We start from the raw sequence: 19,503 nt of genomic DNA, 5'->3' as shown, positions 1-19,503 counted from the left end.
CCCGATGATGGTGATGATGATTGTGAAGATGATGTAGTGATAAAAACATCAATCTGATAAGATAAATAATAGATATATATAAACAATAATATAAAAGTAATAAATCAGCCAGATAATTAATGGAGTAATGAGGGAATTAATAGTTCAACATCCTTTGCTATCAATGCTACCGATCAGCCTCACCGATCTTCATATACAAAGCTATTACTGATAACTTATCTTCATCGGCTAGTATGTTATAACATTTACGACTCTTCATATATATGTTAATAATCCATGAATCATTTTCTATTTGATAACTCGATTTGCGAATTTTCCTTCGTAAAAGAACTATGATCGCTAACATAATTTAGACCTGCATTCAAATCATATAAGCTTACTTTATCAATAATATTTTGATCTTGTTCGCTATTCTATTATTTTAGTCTATCAAGAGGAAATTCAATAACGAGCAATAATGGCAAAAAGCGCCAAAAACTAAACCTTCGTATGAGTTTTAATTACAATTTTCGTTTTGGGTTAACACTCAAAACCTTTTTTAACAGCTAGAAACTGATGTACTTTGATGAAATGCTTGTTTGAAGCGGTATTTTCAATTGTACAAAGATGTTTTGTTGCATTTGTGTTAGAATGTTGCTTTGTCAGGCTTTTTGTATAGAAAATGTATGAGAAATAAGCAAATGAAGGCCTAACCGCCTCATTTTCGATTCAAATTTTTGCTTTGGGTTAACGATTTGATTCTACTTCCAAACAAGTTAAACTTTTTGAATACCGAGATTTTAGCCTTGTACAACAGCCTTTCTTCAAGAAAATAGTTCTTGGCGCTCACCGCTTGAATGCGAAATATTTAATATCAAATATTTTGGTTCAGGCCTTTTCAAAACATTTTTTGTTTTTTAAAATTTTTTAAATTTGTTTTAAATTCCTAGCTTTTATTTTATCTTACTATTACAGAGCATTCATTTCATTTTTTCACAAAAAAAAAAAAAAAAAAAAAATCAGTCCTGATTTCAATAGCAATTTTTCTAACTTTTTGTTTAAAATATCGTTTTTGCCCAAAATTCCTTTCTCTTTATTCACTTCTTTAAAATAATATATATTTTAAAAATATCAAAAATTCTTGATAGTTGTTTTCCTGACTTGTTGTTGTTAAAACATTTATTTGATTTTTCGACAATTAAATTTATCAATTTTTTTCATGCCGATATTAGTAATTTAAAATTTACGAAAAACCCTTGATTGTTTTTGTAATAGTATTTTTTATAGTGGTTTTATTTCATGAATGTTTAGTCTGCTAAGAGTCCTAAGAGGGCAAACGATATAGGCCATTGTTCGCCGTTTGCTTTCATTGTGGATTTTAAGAGCCCAAAACTTTGGCAAATAACATTATTACACCAATATGTCATTTATATTTTCGAAAGCCTCGATATTTTTTCTCTCCTTTTAAACATTTTTCATTTGATTCATTTAATCAGTTAGATAATAGAAATTCGAACCTTCAAACATGATCTCGTTGCATGAAATTCATATTAAAGCTATATTGATTCATTAATACTAAGTGATATTTAATTGTAAAATATACTCTTTCACAACACTAACAAACTTCATGCGCAGATACATGCACACCATCCTCTTATTCTTTCCCCTTCATCCCTCAAGTTTTATTTTCACTAATGTCCTAATAATCATCTTCAAGACAGTTTAGTCTGAATAATTTATAATGCATAACATTTTCTACCATCAAGAAACAAAAATATTAAATAAGAGACTAGAAAGATTTGCGGTATTGTTTGTAATCAGCGGGAGACTGAATGTTATGACATAACGACACCTGGTTCTTCGTTGGTCACCGTTTATAACGAGTTCCCCACAATCAAACCGCCCCACTGTGTGTGACACGACCAGAGGATGTTTGCTTTCGTTCTTCCTCCATTAGTCGTTTCTCCTCGACTGATCTGTTTTTCATTCAGCAGGAGATGAAATAGATCGATGAAGAAGCTCGAAAATAAGGCCCGCTTGCTGGATTGCACGAGAAACACATACTAATGTAAGTATTCCATGCTATTTCTACATCTTATAACGATATTATGACGCTCTTTAATGATAACTTTTAAAAAGATAGTTTTAAAACAAAATGTTGATATCCTAAAAAAATCTTACTGTATTTGATGAGAACCTTTCTTGCCCTTTTGCGGAATGCTCTTTTTGGTTTTTTCTCTCTTGGAAAAGTATATGAAAACATTATGCACACCCAGATGAACTAACACAGAACTGTTTCTCTCATTTATTATTTAAGATTTTTTCTTTCTCGTAAAAGTGTATAGTGGAATCATTATGCCCAACAATCCCAAAACTGAAAAGGAAACCAAACCAAAACACTTTTCTTTCTCTTACAGTTTCTTTCGAAATTTTATCTCTCTTTGCCATTTTTCTGTCTTTGTCTGTCACTGTTTCTGTCTCCATCTGTCTCTCCATATTAGATTTTGAACTCATTACGAGTTGATTCATAGTTAAATAATCCCCTCACTTCAAGGGGCCTCGATATGGACGGTTAAGAGCCCCGGTTGATATGTATAATTTAACTAATGATCAATAATGAATGAAGCATTGCATTGATCATATAACTGTCTTGATATCCGAGCATCTGCTTGTAAAATTATCAAGGTTTATACAGCAGAGTAATATGTACTTAAACCTTCAAGTTTATGATATTTACTATTCATAATATACGACGCTTTTTGGTTCAGTAATCAGCGAAGACACATTTAGAAAGAAAAGGCATACACGCGCGCACACAAGTTATCTTGCTCCACTGAGAACCAGCTGTTGTATGATGTAAGTGGTGATCATTAAAATTTATTAACATTCATTTATTTGTACCCACTGGAAATTAAACCCTTGGCTATTTGTTCTAGATTCAGAGAAACGAGCAAACTGACGTGTTTCTTTTCAGTGCTGTCTCAAAGAGAAAGAAACAGATTGTGGTATGAAAGGAGCGAGGGAAGAGAAAGAGAAAAATGCACAATGGAAAAGAGAAAGATTTAAGGAAGAAAGTGACAAAAAGAAAGAAAAGAAATGAAAAAGAAACTTGGAAAAAATAAAATAAAAAGGGAAGAAAAGAGAAGGAAAGGAAAGGAAAGGATAGGAAACGCAAAAGGCATAAGAGGCGAACTGGAAAATGATAATATAGATTTGGGCAACTATATTTGTAATTAGCAATACTATTCATATGTATGTATGAATCCGATTGAAGTCCTAGTTTTCCGGCACACCTATTTCTATTTCCATAGTATTTCCATAGCTTTCCCTTTCTAATTCTATCATAACCATTATCTAAACATCCACCTACACACTCATCAGGTAACGTTAATACAGCATGTAACACCAAGATAATACTTTTAAACGAAAGCCTTTAAATTGCTTTCTATCAATCACGTGTCTTTTTGGAGTTGACTGGGGGGAGGGGAGGGGGCAAACAAATGGTTGACTGAGCGGGCAACACGCGTAACGGAGTGCTTCTCGACACTTCACGAGTGTTCTGCCAATCCCCAAGTGCTTTATAACTCCACACAGCACAGCAAGCAAGTTTTTTATTTCTTTTATAAAATAAAAGGGCGCATGCGTACTGTGTGCTGTGTGCTCTCGTAAAGCACGCGCTTCCAACCAATAAGAATGCGAGATTTATGACAGTTATGTTATAATTATTTTTTCTTCCTCTCGTAGAAATATCTTCATTTGTTCTCATTTGCATAACTTAGTTCCCACATACTGCAGATATTATCCCCTCTGGATACCTGCGTTACACCTAACTAGAGTGGACGACATATACCCGTGAAACGAAACCAAACGAATTGTCTACTTGCAGCTATTTTGCAGCTATTTTGTGTAAAATAGTGGGTTATCAATGGAGTCGAACATTGGGAAATGAAATCAAATAGAACTCCTCGGCTCGGGCGTGATGTTTTCACATTTCAGATCACGACTCATTACCTTAAGAATAAGATTATTTGTTTGATTCGTATCCATATTCATGTGAAGAGTCTTCTCGTGTGCAACCGTTAAACAAAGAAATGATACTCTAGAGAATGACACGAGGTCTGAAATAGGAAAACATTACGCCCAAGTTAAGGCTCAGGTCAATATCTCTACGCGTGTCTTTGTTTGGTTCATTTCTGAGTGAATTCCTAGCTATTTTACAACTAAATAAATAGAATCTAAATAATTTTAAGAGCTACATATGCTAGTAGTTGTTTCATGGATATATTGCCTGTATTCTACCAGGTATCGCTGTTCATTGCTACTCAAGTCTACTCATTGTATGTGCCAGCTACTATTGATTATAGTATTTCAATTATTTTTTCGACTCCAGTGTTCTGGCATTTTATATATTCATTTTTTGATCGACTTGGACTCTTTTTTTTTATTTGTTAAGTGTCGCTGGCCAACTCACCACGAAAATTTATAAGTCTTGCCAGTGACTTATGTTTATGTTACTGTTAACTTTCCATGTTTTCGATTCGACCAGTGTTCTGTCATTTTATCGTTTAAAATCAATAAAGACTAGACATCATATTGTACATTGTCTTACCAGTGACTTATGTTTATGATACTGCTAATTTCCATGTTTCCTATTCCAGTGTTCTGTGGTTCCACTAATTAATCTTGAACAAAACGCGGACTTTTTTTCGGCATTTGTCCTCGAGTATCATCGTTGAAAACACTCCATCAAGGTCTAGGCTTATTAGTGTGGTTGCTTTTGTTTGTGTGTTGATGATGATAAAAGTCTATCACATACACCAACCTGTCTACCCGCAATATACCGAAACAATAGCAACCATATATCCACAACCATTAGTCAATATGGTATTTGCGTCAATTTTTTCTATTATTCTTGTTTTTCAAGATTTATCTCTTTACCATTACCATTAATCATTGGTAATCTAAGAACTGTTCTTAGTTTGAAGCCTTTCTTTCTCGTAAGACACTATATTACTGTTTTATAGGTTTTTTGAATGCTTTATGCCTTATCGATGCAGTTTTCCTCACGACCTTGTCGAGTGTTTCCTCCCTTCTTTCCTTCCTTCCTTTCTTCGCTATGAGACAGGTGAACCATGAAATCTTGTTTTAGGCGTTCACAATATCCATGCATGGATTATCTTTTACATTATATATTATCCATTCGCGACGATCAAAAATAAGTACTTCAATCTGTTCTGTAGTGTTTTTTTAATGTGTTATACAATCACTTGGAGATATTAGCATGTACTTGCTATCTTGTAATTCAAGTATAAATAAAGTTATTGTATTGTTGTATTGTTGTAAAATCAGTTGAAGTCAAGCGCATGACAAGTAGCATCCTTCTTCAAAGGGGGTACTCTTCAATCACAAGTACTTACTTCCATTATCGCTTCTTCTCCATGTGGGATGGTTTGAAGTACATGCATTGATACCAACAGACATCAAGACCACAGTAGCGCCTTTGGTGCAGGAAAATTCAAGTCAATGAAAGCTTTGTTATTATATTTCGCTTCCTGTATGGAATGGAATCTTTAATAGTTTGAATATCATGATATATTTAAGAACTGTCTTTCATGGCTTGAAATGCGTCAACTATGACGCATTTGTTTTTGGCCTCAGAGCGTTTTCCATTAACAACTTAGGAATATATTTTCATTGTTCGCATGTAGAAAAACTGCGTTAAAAAGCCATCTGACGCACTAGCTGACATGCACTATACTCATGATAGAGTACGTAATCATTTACAATTCTTACTTGTCAAGATGTTTGATAATGATTCTTATCAGTACAAGCAGGAAGCAACGAATAGGATTAGCTATGATAAGAGAATCAATAAGACAAGTTAAAGAGAATGTGAGATGATCAAATACTTGCAGCCTGATTTATAAATCAAAACGTCAAGCAAGATTAAGGTTTTCAAACACTTAGACAAGTATGCATGGGGTGCAAAGCTTTAAATAAGTCGAAATAATGAAAGCTATCGTCACATCTCTGTAACCTTGAAATGGGGGCTATCCTTTCTTAGAAGTGAAACGAAGCGTCTGTTAAAAGCTACACTGAGAGAGATTTTCTTCCCGACATCATCACGACATCACTTTGAGAATACGGTAAGATCGACTGAATGGCCAATTATCTAATCAATAGTTTTTGACCTAAAAAGTCGGTTGCACATTTACAGGTCACGCGATCTGGAAAGGCAGAGCAATTTAAAAGAAGTTAAAAGCAAGAATTCTCTTTATCGAGATACTGTGGAATTCGAACGTACATACGTCAACCGAAAAATGTTTTGGAATAAAATTTTAAAAAAAATTTTGTTAACTCGATTCAACTTTGCCATACCCCCGAGACATCCGCAGAGCTGAGGCGGCGTATGGACTTCGGACCTGACGGCGATTAAATCCTTCTGCCCTTGGGTGTACGAATTACGCAAGAAAATGTTCTAGCCGAAGCATCAGGGGAGAGACCAGCCGGCCCCCAGACCATATCGGCTAATCCCTTGCATCTCTGCCACGCACGGAATCGGTTGAAAGTTTGATGTTAAAAAGTCTAGTCTATTTAGGTGCATTGTTTTCATGGCTATTGTTTTGCTAATTTCATGGAACCGTGGCTTAGTGGGAAAAAATTGCGCATTCAAGATGCTGAGTCAAGCACCCCTGCGGAGGGTTAGCACTTGGATGGGTGACCTAAACACGGCACCTACTCAAGCTTTTGCTCCAATTTTTTTCTTATTTAATTTTCTTTTTAATTTGGAAATTTATAGAATAGATATAGCACTTGTCTGTTTTTGCTCGGCATAGTGTGACCGTGTCTGAGTTAAAACTAAAACGTGTCGTGTTTTTTCTTAAAATATATAACAGTTTACTAACAAGAAAACGGCAATCGACCAACGACATCTCGTTTCTGTCAAGAGCATCTCCTTTACCACTGCGTATAATCTTAACAAAACCCGCTAGACAGTGTCTACTTCATAAGTGAAAACCACTTTCGATTCAGGTAGGTCTGCCATTCTTACTACACATGCTTGGAAAAGTACACGTATCGGACATCACCCGACGGACATCACCCGACGCATGCGCAAAGTGATATAACAGCTGAATACAATCTCGTACCCAGAGCCTTTACCTCTTACTGCGCATGCTCGTCGAGCATGCGCAGTAAGAAATAAAAGCTTTGGTTGCGAGATTGAGCTGAATAAAGAAAGCTCTGATTGCTTTTAATCCTCGCTGGTGAGAAATGAATATCTTTCCTCTTAGGTTTCTGATTGCTGTCAATCGATTAATTCGTCGAGCCTAATCCACCGACAATCCACACCTTTATCCTTTATATTAGTGTTTGATAAGCCCGCCGAGAAATTCAAATTATTTATTTTGTTCTTTATCGTGCACGTTATAGAATAATGCGTTATATTCTTTGTCTCTCATACAAAGTAGATGTTTTCTCACTGTTGAAATAGCTCAATACTGAGTCATCTGATATAGTTATAACTGTTAATAAACTGCTATCTCTTAACCATTGCTTCCTGCTGGGGATAGGGGGTGGGGGGCATAGGAAACGTCTGAGGTGTACACACACTTACACACTTACTGCCGCTTTACTTGATCAGCTTAAGGTTTTAATTTCAATTGTTCAGTTTTTTTCATTTAGTACAGTTCATATAGTTTAATTAAGCAAAAACCAGCCGCGTTAATTGTTATGTCTTAACTGAAATAAACATCAACCAGCAATGTTTATTATCCAAAACTTTTTAATCTCTGATAATTGTTCAACGTGTGTTGGCGGCTTTTATAGATATTCAGAGAGAAGTTGCGTTAAAGGATTCAAGACTGGTGTTGCCTCCCACCTCTGGGGTCTTGGATTCGATTTGGACTCGGCAGCACAGTGACAACATGTAAGTACAGTTTATTGATTTTCTCTCTTGTTTGGAGAGCTTTTCTGAGGGCCACTGGGTTATCAGTATGATCATGATATTTTTTCAATTATAACTGTCGTGTGTTCCCCTCTTGAAATAAAGTTTATTCTTTCTTGTGTTTTGCAAAACCTAACACTCAAGCCAAATTTCAATTTTATCTATGAGTTAGCCATTCCCTGACTTTGATCAGCGCCAGGTCGTTGTTTCAAGGTTTTATCTATGAGTTAGCCATTCCCTGACTTTGATCAGCGCCAGGTCGTTGTTTCAAGGTTTGATCTATGAGCTAGCCATGCCGCCTGACTTTGATCAGCGCAGACGGATTGTTTCAAGGGTTGATTTGTGAGCTAGCGGGTCCATGCCCTGACTTTGATCAGCGCAGAGATTGTTCAAGGTTTGATCTGTAAGTTAGCTATGCCCTGACTTTGATCAGCGCAGACGGATTGTTTCAAGGGTTGATCTGTGAGCTAGCGGGTCCATGCCCTGACTTTGATCAGCGCAGAGGTTGTTCAAAGGTTTTGATCTGTATACTGAGCCATGCCTACATTACAGCAGCGCAGCCCACAGAGGTTGAGAACACAGTAATATTTACTCGTTCCCAGTAGATTCAGTCAGGAATTTGCTTGCTTTTCCTCGCTGGTATAGTACTAGAAATAGGCATTCATTCCCCTCGGGGTAAGAATGAAGGCGCTGATATTCCCTGCTGTTTTCTGTTTATATATCAGCGCGCATGTGAGCATATGTATACAAAATAAGCGCGTTATAGATATTAAAGTTATTATTATTATTATTGTTAAAGTTATAGCTAGTGACGCTCCTGATTATAAGGAACAACGACACATCCCTCTCCAGACGAGCGTGTGAAGGCAGTAAAATGGAAGGCTTCGCAAGTGAAAATGGTAAGTTTGATAGAAACCCTAGCATCTTGGCCGATTGTAGTCGTGAATGTATACATGAGTATCGATAATTCTCCTTTTTGCATCGAGTAAGAAAAAAGAAAAATACCCTCTTTTTTTCGGGGCGTTTTACGTGACGCAACACAATTCTAACTTCTTTGACAAAGGATCGATGACTATCGTAGCCGATATCCCTTAAAGATAAGCCTCGAGCAAACTGATATCAGAAATATATATTCATAACGTACAGCAAGATTTAATCAAGAAAATTTAGGACAACCTTGACGTTTTATCATGGTCTTGTATAAAGATGTCCAGGGAATGAAAAATGGAGTGAAATTAATCGAATGAGTCAGTTGAATGCTATTTATTATCACGGGCAAATACATTGGTATATCCAAAGTCTAAATCACACAAAACTCCGCGCCTTATACATGATGAAAAGTACAATGTACCAACGCATGGAACCTCTATTCATCCTATACTATCCCCCTTGCCGCCATTCTCTACTTACAACTGAACATTAATATAACTTAAATAGTAAATCTTCATTTAGAAAAAGACAGAGAAAAAGGAATATTAGCTTCATTGACTTCTTTCTTTAATTCTGTCAATACTCATTTCATTTCAAGCAGCAGGTTGAGAAACCTTTCTAACAATTCTAGATTATTCTTGAATGAATGTGAAGTCATTTCTGTGAAAGATGGGCAATATATCTTGGTTAGTGTAAATGTCAATTATTTTTTTTCAAGATTTAAAACAGAAAGAAAAAAACAAAAAGGAAATGAAAGGAACAAAAAAAGAAGACAAAAAAGTAGATTCGGAGCTAAAACGAATTGGCGTTTTTTCCGGAAAATAGAATAAACAAAATTACTAAAAGGAATAGAAATGAATAAATTTAGGCTTTCATTTAGGCGCTTAATATTAAAAGATTTTATGATCTTTTTTAAATCTTTTTTATTTATTTATTATATCATTTTTTTTATTTTATTATATCATATATTTTTTTTATTATATCATTTTTTTTTTTAATATCATATTTTTTTTAAATTATATTATATTATTTTTATTATATATTCAATGAAGTTGTAATTGACAAGCTCGAAGTCAGTGTAATGTACTGATATGAAATCAATAGGATTTTAATCAGTTTTTCGCCAAACGGAATCTAACTTTCTTGACGTCTGAATTCAGAATTGCAAATATGACAGTATCTAGAGTTTTTTTATTTTCAATTCACACGGAAATACAGACAAAGTCTAGGTAAACAACAAGCCTAAACATTTTCAAACCATTGTAATCTGATTCTGAAGACGTTAAGCTAAATACAAGGCTAAGATCGGTCTGTTGTGTGGTTGGAATAATACTAGAGACGAGAGACTGACAACGAGGTGTGAAAAGACAAATGTTTATGATTTTGTGGAATAATGAAGAAATTCGTACTTATTGAACATCAATATTTTGGAAAAAGGTTTGCGGGCGTAGGAAGTGTGATGATTGCAGACGGGTGGCGTTGAAAGCTTTTTTTCCGAATTCAGTTCTTTTCTTTTGATTTCGTTCTTTCTTTGTTAATCAGTTCTTTCTTTCTTTCCTTCCCTTCTTCCCTCCTTCCCTCTTTTGCTCAATTCTTCTTTCTTACTTCCTTTCTTTGGCCTATCTTTTTTAATGCTTCAAATATAAAATGATTTTGTCTTATGAAAAGTTTGTAAAATTCCTACTAATACATAAATTCAGTGACTGAATTTCAGTATTGGTAAGAATTTTACAAACTTCATGTATCCTTAAATTCATGTATCCCTCCCTCCTTCCCTCCTTCCCTCCTTCCCTCCTTCCCTCCCTCCTTCCCTCTCTTCCTCCCTCAAAACGAGAACAAATCCTGAGAAAGAGAACGAATTCTGCTGCAATGTTGCTCTTGTTCTGACGAGATAGCTCAACTTTTTTTCATTTCAAAACACCTGATAATACATTATTCCTCACATCAATACTCGAAAATATTATTGAATCTAAGAATCTTATTATTCCCACGCAAGAGTAACCATATAACCCAAACAGGGCCCATCACTTTAGGACTGAAGCCTCAAACTTCCCTAGATTAATTTCTCTTGTAATTTGGACTAAACCTTTCATCAAAAGGCTTTGCGGCACCTGTATGCCTTAACAATGATGGTGCTTACTTTACCAACATGATTATTTGCCACTAATGCTAAAGCTAAGAAGCAGGTGACAACATTGCCAATAAGTATGCGTAATATGGTTTTTTTGTGCTTAATTGGTCAGTCAGTGGTTCAGAGATATTGCACACAGTTGCTAATTGCTCATTTTCATCCCGTTTATTTTAAAATGCTTTTAGAATAATCAAAAGAAATGTAGAGAGAAAATGTTGATCTTGTTTGGGATTTAGAGACTTATAAACTTATTACTAGCTTAATAGATTTAAGTCAGTCAAGGCTTAATCATAGTTTCAAATCGATGCGGTTTGGGTTTTTACGTGCAGCGAAGAAATGAGAATCTAGGATTTTGAGGGGAGTGGGGGGTGGGGGAGGTACTTCAAGAAAGATAACAGACCTTTTACCGACACGGCGGCCATCTTGAATTCTATTGTTTTAATAAAGACATTATGGGATGCCGAGGAGGCAACTATTGGAAAATGTATAGACAGTACAGCTGTCAGGATGTTTTTATATGACGTAACGCTTTTTACTATGAGGAGCACATTTAAAAGCAATTGAATTTGCTGGTAGTCGGAAGAATATGCGAAACAACAAGACTTCCAATTATTTGATTATTTTACTAACCCCGCCCCCACTCTGTTTTATACATTTTCTACGTTTGCCCTCTTGGCATCCCATAATTCAAGATGGCCGCCGTATCAGTAAAAGCGTCTCAGTTTCATCCTTCTTGGATACAACTGCGCAAATATTTAACAAACAATTAACGAGCTCATTTACTGCAATTTTCATACACATTCGAACTCTGTGTCTGCTCGCTGAAATTTGGTCTTTAGTTGTCGCCAGTCAAATATGAAAGGTACCGACTGATAGGTTTGGTTGACGGCAGCGAAAAAACAAATTTCAGCGTGCAGACACAGAGTTCGCATGTTTATGAAGATTGCATCAAATTATAGGGGTTAATTCAATTGGGCCCTAGTTTGAGTTAATATCCGCGGATTCACAAAGTAGAAGCATGTCATTCCCTTCGTTACACCACCTAAATCCGCCGTCTTTGAAAATCGGGTTCTTAATTGAAGACACACATGTCTTGCATGGATGACTGCCTCTTGCATGGATGATGTGCCTCCTATCTAACTATCGTAGCTTCAGTTGAGGGGGCTAATAGTTGCCAACATGGTCACCAAATTTTGCCCCTTGAATCTTTTCTCTTTCTAGTAACATGAAATTCATTTGTTCTATTTTTTCAGTTTCATCAGGGTCAAATATTACTAACGGAACAAGTGTCCCGGGCCCCCATCAGCTCTTTGTTGTTCCCACGAGCCTCAAGATCGGAGTGACTTTCTTCGCCGTAGTGATCTTCGTCGTGGCTCTGATAGGAAACACCATCATTTTGTACATCGTGTGTTCGTGTAGGCACATGCGCAATACTACCAATATCCTTATCGCTAACATGGCGGTAGCGGATCTCTGGATCACAATCGACATTCCTTATGTCATTAAGTGGCTCTTTGTCGGGAGATCTTGGTTCGGTGGCGTTTTTGGTAAAATTCTTTGCCAGTTCTGTCACTCGGCTCAAGCTGGATCGATAGCATGTTCCATATTCACGTTGGTGTGCATAAGCCTTGACCGTAGCCTTGCAATATTGTTTCCAATGAAGAACATCTTGACGATCAGGATTGTGAAAATCATGATCACTGTAGTCTGGTTACTCACTCTTGCGTTCTTGATTCCCTTGTTTATTGTCACCGATGTGATTGAATCACCCATTGGTTATGTTGGTTGTAACGAGGTGTGGGAAAACATGGAACCTGTGTCATACCGAAACTACATCTTCGCCTTCTCTCTGTGCACTTACGCTTTTCCATTGACCCTCATTACTGCCATGTATACTTTGACAGGTCTTAGACTCTGGAACAGAAAGGTCCCAGGACATCGAAGCTTACGCGTGCACAAGAGAATCCAGTCTTCTACTAAACGAGCAACGGCCATGCTCATTACTGTTGTCGTTGTCTTCGCTATTTGTTGGTTTCCATTTCAAATCCGTGAGTTGATAGAAAGTTTTGGGTCCGGCGTTCAAATCCAGTTGCCATTGACATTGTTCATTCTCCTTCCCTGGTTTGGCTTTGCAAATGCAGCAATCAACCCGATACTTTATTTCGTGTTTTCGGAAAACTACCGCCGTGAGTTCAAGAGGACATTTACTCGTATGAGTCGAAGAAGACGAAGAAGCTCGTCTTCTCAAGTCAGCCGAGGAATGACCCTTAGGACAAGAATATCTCTCTCGACGTCTGTCCCGCTACAGAAGCTAAGGAATGACAGCTATATCCCTGCTGATAGTCAACCCAGTCATGAACTGTTTCCGAAACGAACTCATCCGGACATCAGCAAAAGTGACTCGCCGAAGGTTTGTCTTATGCCAACTGAAGAGAACCTTGAATCAGAATCCGTGTGTGGGTCCATGGAGGGAAATACAAGCGAGAATATTGAGATTGACATCACAATGGACAACGGGCATTGCTGAGGAAAAGTTCATAAACTGAAGGAATTTTTGTCCTACGGTATCCTAAGAAATCGTGCACTCTGATTCGCTGTTAGAGCGGGCGGCATTTTTGTGTCTGACCAAGGTCCAATTACCCTGGGATCCAGAGGTACTTTTTCGCTTTGGGTACCTCTAGGACTCGAGGATACGGTCCGGTGATGACCTCAGCTACGCCTCGTGGGTACATAACATTTTGACGAACCGTTGGCCCCATATCATGGTAAATAGAAGAAATACAACGCTAACCATCGGAGATTTGTTACGAATTTTTTAGGAAAAACTGTGAAGTGCCCTCGACCTTGAATACGGACATTCAAGACCTTCGGCACAGTTTATCTCTATCAGCCGGACCACCTGGACGGTAAATAACCCGGCTCTATATATCCAAATAATATATTCATCATTCCAAAATTTTCTAGGAATATCGGTAACACGCTCCTCCCGCTTTGAAATATATGGGTTAAGTGTCCGTTAAAACACGCCATGTTCGTATACTGTAACAGTATTAAGTCATATACCCAAGCAAGGAGTTCTTACTGAATTCATATTTTAATTCGGAAAAAATAGGCTTTGCGGCACCAACACGTGATGGTTGCCATGACAGAAGGCAGAAACAATGGAATCTGGTCGAATCTGATTTACATGAGAAAGAATTCAGTTTTCCAGAGAAAAAGACTATTGTTGTGCCTCGTGTCATGGCTGCCATCTCGTGAATGTGCAAAGCCTCTATAGTATATACTTTCTTTTTCTATTCTTTCAATTCGCGCATTAGTAATAATCAAACAACGAGTTGAGTGATCCTGAGTTTGGGATAAAAAATATAGCCTTTGTATTCAATCTATATGAAAAACATTCATTTTCTTAGTTTAATAAACAGGATGCATTGTGGTATAGCTTGGGTGGTAATCAACACCATCTCGTATGGTGTTGATTATCACCCAAAGAACAAAAGAAGAACAACAAAAGATGTTTGTGCCCAAGGTAGACCGCAATGCAACTTGTTTGCTATTTAGTATATCTAGGATAAATAGGATGCATTGTCTAGCTTGGGTACAAACATCTTTTGTTCTTCATGCCTCGTATGATGTTTTTATACCCAAGCTAGACCACAATGCATCCTGTTTATCCTAGATATTCTAGAAAGCAAATAAGTTGCATTGCAGTCTAGCTTGGGTATAAAAACATCATACGAGGCATGTAGAACAAAAGATGTTTGTGCCCAAGCTAGACGCAATGCATTACGATCACTATCTCAGAAAATGTTTATCATTAGTTTGTTCTTATATATGTGTGTGTGAGAAAGGGTGTGCGTGTGCGTGTGTGAGAAAAAGGGTGTGCGTGTGCGTGTGAGAAAAAGGGTATGCGTGTGTGTGTGTGTGTGCATGTGCGTGTGTGAGAAAAAGGGTATGCTTGTGTGTGTGTGCGTGTGCGTGTGTGTGTGTGACATAATTATGTGAACATAACAGAAGATTGTTTATTGGTTTGTTTTCTATGACAACCGACATTACGGCAATATACTTGGTACTTTGTTTCTGGGAATAATTGCAAACTAGCCAAATATTTCTCTCTTTTCTTGTATGATCCTCTTAAAGACGGAGTGTCTTGGCACTGTGTAGTCTTTTTTTTTTTTTGTAAATATTACCTCTAAAATGGAATATATTCATACGATCGCAACGACGAATGAGACCCTTATAGATATCAATATCTACTCAAAAATAGAAATTAAATGATCATAAACTCGAGGAGAGATAAAAAGCGTTTGCGCATGCTCATCTGTATCCATGTTCAACGACGCATGCGTGGCTTGGCCGGGTCTGCGGTCATTTTATTGCAGGATGGCGGAAATCCCTTTTTATCCGCCTCGCCACAACCGCAGACCGCCAAACAACGCAGGCTATGATAGGCAAGTCCCCAGAGAGTCTAGTGTTTGGCGCTGTTATTCATTCCTCTCACTGAATAAAATTGAGGGAATTTTTCACAACTGAATTTAAAATTACAAGAAAATAAAGTCAAAACTCTTGAAAACTCTTTTTTCGAGAATGGAGGTTATATTTTGTTTTATACATACACGCATTGGGGAGATTGTTTTCTTAAGAGTTGAAATATCGTTCAAAATTGTGATGACTTTTTGTCAAACTTTGTTGTCTTTTCATAAGAGTGGTCATCGTTATGTTCGTCACGGTATTAGTGTATACAAAGTTTCAAAGACAAGGAAAATTTACTCGAATTTCCAGTTCTTTTTGGAGACGCTCAAACATTTAATGAACAATCAGTATCTAGAATTACAAAGAGACTTTCCACACTCAATACCTTTTGAAAAAGTTCGAGATTTTATTGAAAAATTTGCCCACAGAGTTTGCAACAAAACTTCGAAGGTTTTTGTCCGGCCCAGTTCGTCCGCAGCTGCTTTCTAGCCCTTACAAATGGCCCTTACAAGATGGCGGCCGCTATTGAAAACCTATACAAAAGCAAAAGTGCACAGATTTTGTCCAGTTCTTATGTTCGGGGATCTATTCATAACGTTTTGAAATTTTATTAATCTCGATGACTGAGATTCATAATTAACACCTTTGAAGATTTTCTTAAGGTGATACAAAAGTGATTTTCAAGTGCTCAGTTGGTTGCTTGGCAAACTCCTTGGTTTTACGAAGCATGGTAGAAACGTTTTATTTGCTTTTCCTGTTAGCCGTTAAATACTTACAACGTGAACAAATGAATCGGGCCACGTTCCGATCATCTCAAAATTCAAATTTGACGATGAGGCACTCCTTGTATAGAACAAACACTTGGATCACCAAATACATTTATTAATAGGAATAAAATAATGTACCATACACGACGTTATTACCTTTCGGCAATGATAAGAAAAGTTTGTATAAATGCTAGTCAGTTCACTACACAAAACGTTATAATTGAATCTACATTATATCTACAGATCCTATTGAGGTTTAATGCAATTTTTTTTAAAACATTTTATTCCGCCTGAAAGCCTTGGAATCGTGGTAGAATTGTAATATCTCGTGGCCTACTTTGGTGTATAGCGAGGCGTGAGACAGGTCACTTGCCCCACGTGCAAAAACAGTCGAAAATCGTAAAGAACACTATGAACTCTTTCATCAATTTTTAGCAGGTACATTAAGCAAGCAAGTCAAAATAAATCCTATAATTCCATGCTTTTTTGTATGATCATTACTTCGTTTTGTCTTGTGTTTCCAAAGCGCACGAAAAAACACCGAGGTGGCCAATTAAATGGACTAGAGCACTCCTCACTCCTGAAAGCTCCAAACTTTCGTTCCATCTGATAGCGTAAAATTACTTAAATAGTATAAAGAAAACAATGAAAAGATTTTGAAAAAATACAAACTGGACCAGAAATATATTTTTAAAGTTTCTTCTTAAAAAACAAACTCTCAGATTTTTTTTGCTTTTTTCTTTGTTTTATTATTAAAAACCCACTTTAGTTCCAGATTTTCTACGAACAATTTCCTAGTTTACTTTACAAAATGCTTAAAATGAGTCGTTAAACATCTCTAAATCTTAAGATATGATCGATAAATGTATGACGATGCAATCATGATTTTCTAGGAATCACTGATATTCTATAGTTAGCGTTTTCTCTTTGTGAGGCTAAAACCCATGGCATTTTTAGGTCAACTGGTCAGCTCAGAACTTCACTATTTTTCGAAACTTACCACTCTTTTCACTGCTACGCGCAACAGTCGCAACAGGGATATAGGGCAATACATTGCCGCCAATCAGAGAATTTATTTGATTGACGGAAGTCTATTGTCGCGACTGTTTTTCGATCAGCGCGTAGCAATGAGAGTGGTAACTCCCGATGTACTCCGATTTACTACCTTTACGCAAGTATGTATGGTCAAAACTATCCTATTCTCCAAAACTTATAAGTCTTATTTTATCTCGCATACATAAAGAGCACTGCAATCTCATATGTTATTGAGGCCTTTTTATTGTTTTATTCATTTCTAAGTTTCTCGAGAACATTTCTTTATAAATAGGGAAGTGTTGTTCTTTTGTAATCGAAAAAACTCTATGTTAAAACAAACAATGATGCCACTTGTTGTTAGCAAAATTCCGAATTTTTGGTAGTAAAAGTTTACCAAAAAAATCTTTCTGGCAATTGTAATTTTGGGATTAAATTAGAATTTGTTTGTGAATTGAGTTCTTACGTCTTACCACGGACATCCTATCAAGAACTGACTTAGTAATATAAATATTTACGCAATTTACCCACAAATGACGTGTCCACTCATGAAATAACCTGTTAGAATCTCTCTTTATTATCTCAAAATCTTGTAACCTTTATAGATTTGAAACTGGCTGTATTAGGAAACTAAATGCAAAAGTTATTATGAGAGTCAATATTCGGAATAGTATTCTCGCCAAGGCGCGCACAGCATGACAGCGCCACAAACAGAACTCACTATAATTAATCATTGTATCGAATTCTAAATAAACAAGTTTGAAAATACGATATACATAAATATCAATCAAGTCAAGTCGATTAACCGGTCTCTTTGATAAAAAAATAGCATTTTATCAGATTGGATAATGATATCCTTTTGAATATAAAACAAAGTCACAATTTCGGTTTGAAATCCTCGAGACTTAATTTCGCGAACAATAAAGGGAATATTGCCGAAAAAATCACACAGAAAAAGGCTTTCAGAGTCGGTACTTTTTCTGGTGGCAATAAAATCCATTTAAAAATGACTGATAATTTATAATGAGAACTTGAAATTGTCTATTATTCGTATTCCCTCTGATTTAGGAGGCGAATGTTTCTTTCAAAGAAAGCGAAAATGGGAGGAAACTTCAAATTAGTTTTTCCTGGCTCTTACCAAGTCCAATTTATGGTTTGATTGTGGTCCGTTGTTAGACAGCTATTGTTCTTAGAAACCTTATATAACATCGTGTTTGCCGCCCACAAGATATATCATCTCGTATATTTAGCTTTTTCATGGTAAAACTCAACCTCAGAATTACAAATGTTTCGACTTCAGTTAAAATCCAGGTACAAAATCGAAATTTTTAAGTAACTAAAACTTGTGTTTAAAAATAAAGACTTTCAAAATTAGAATTAAAAAGGATGTTTTGAGGTAACAATGGGTTTGGTAGTGATTATACCAAGCCTATTTATTAAAATGAATCCTGGTTATTGTCCCGGGTGAATGTCTTTTCGTCAAAGGAAACTTGAGATATTTAAGATAAGAAATGTATAGAAGTATTTCCTTGAAAAAAGATTGAATCAATATCAATGTATTGTTCAAAGGATTTTTAGTCCCTCTTTCTTCACACCATCTGAAACGACTTCAAATTTACAGGAACTGCGCTATCTTATTATGATTATTATTTTCCAGGAATCGAAAAACTGATTTTTTCCTTTTAACTCAAGCGAAGAATCATCAAATTTTATGATTTCCTAAAAACGGAATAAGAAAAAAAAAAAAAAGCATTTCAAAGAGATGTATGAATGTGCCAAGTGAAAACAATTTCACAAAGCGACAAATGAACAAAAAATAAAACCCGACATCATGTTAAATAAACAAGTCGTATTTGCTTAACTTGTAAACCGTTTTCGAAAAAGTTTATGACCAATCCTGTCATCAGTTCGCGGGAGGGGTTCTACTTCAGTTAAATTTATCAGTGATATCTTTCAAGTTTATGATTACTTGAATCATATACCTCTCCGATGTACACCAATCTCTTTGTGCGCGCAAACCAACACAAGAAATTACACCTTTCTTATACAAAATAACAATTCTATATTTCGTAAATTTTCATTCATAAATTATGCGGGTTTTCAAAGTTTTGGTTATACCTATCAGATTGATCCACTTGACTCTCGAAAGCAATGTTATTACGTCTAACCATGCATTTATAACCCCGCCAAACGCGCTCCAAATTTATATAATTAGTGAAGAAGATTGCCACAATAAAATATTAAAAGTA

The 19,503-nt window shown here is 36.2% G+C and overlaps 1 protein-coding gene across 4 annotated transcripts in view; it reads left to right on the top strand.

Annotated features, from left to right (window-relative positions):
• Positions 1-14,790, top strand: part of LOC116292091 (prolactin-releasing peptide receptor) — a 28,702-nt gene extending 13,912 nt beyond the window's left edge. For 3 of the 4 annotated variants that reach the window (XM_031699334.2, XM_031699335.2, XM_031699331.2), the window contains 4 exons: positions 1,974-2,047; positions 7,807-7,906; positions 8,724-8,823; positions 12,239-14,790. In XM_031699334.2, the coding sequence (XP_031555194.1) occupies positions 8,799-8,823; positions 12,239-13,512 (1,299 nt within the window). In that variant the 5' untranslated portion in view covers positions 1,974-2,047; positions 7,807-7,906; positions 8,724-8,798 and the 3' untranslated portion in view covers positions 13,513-14,790. Of the gene's footprint in view, positions 1-1,970; positions 2,048-7,806; positions 7,907-8,723; positions 8,824-12,238 lie in introns of all 4 variants that reach the window. The other variant, XM_089026807.1, reaches the window with a different exon arrangement.
• Positions 14,791-19,503: the final 4,713 nt, after the last annotated feature.

The sequence above is a fragment of the Actinia tenebrosa genome, unplaced genomic scaffold (assembly GCF_029948245.1).
Source record: "Actinia tenebrosa isolate PJP-AT-01 unplaced genomic scaffold, QUT_ActTen_1.0 PGA_scaffold0__85_contigs__length_37466705, whole genome shotgun sequence".
Lineage (NCBI taxonomy): Eukaryota > Metazoa > Cnidaria > Anthozoa > Actiniaria > Actiniidae > Actinia > Actinia tenebrosa.
This window is presented reverse-complemented; position numbering and strand designations above follow the sequence as displayed.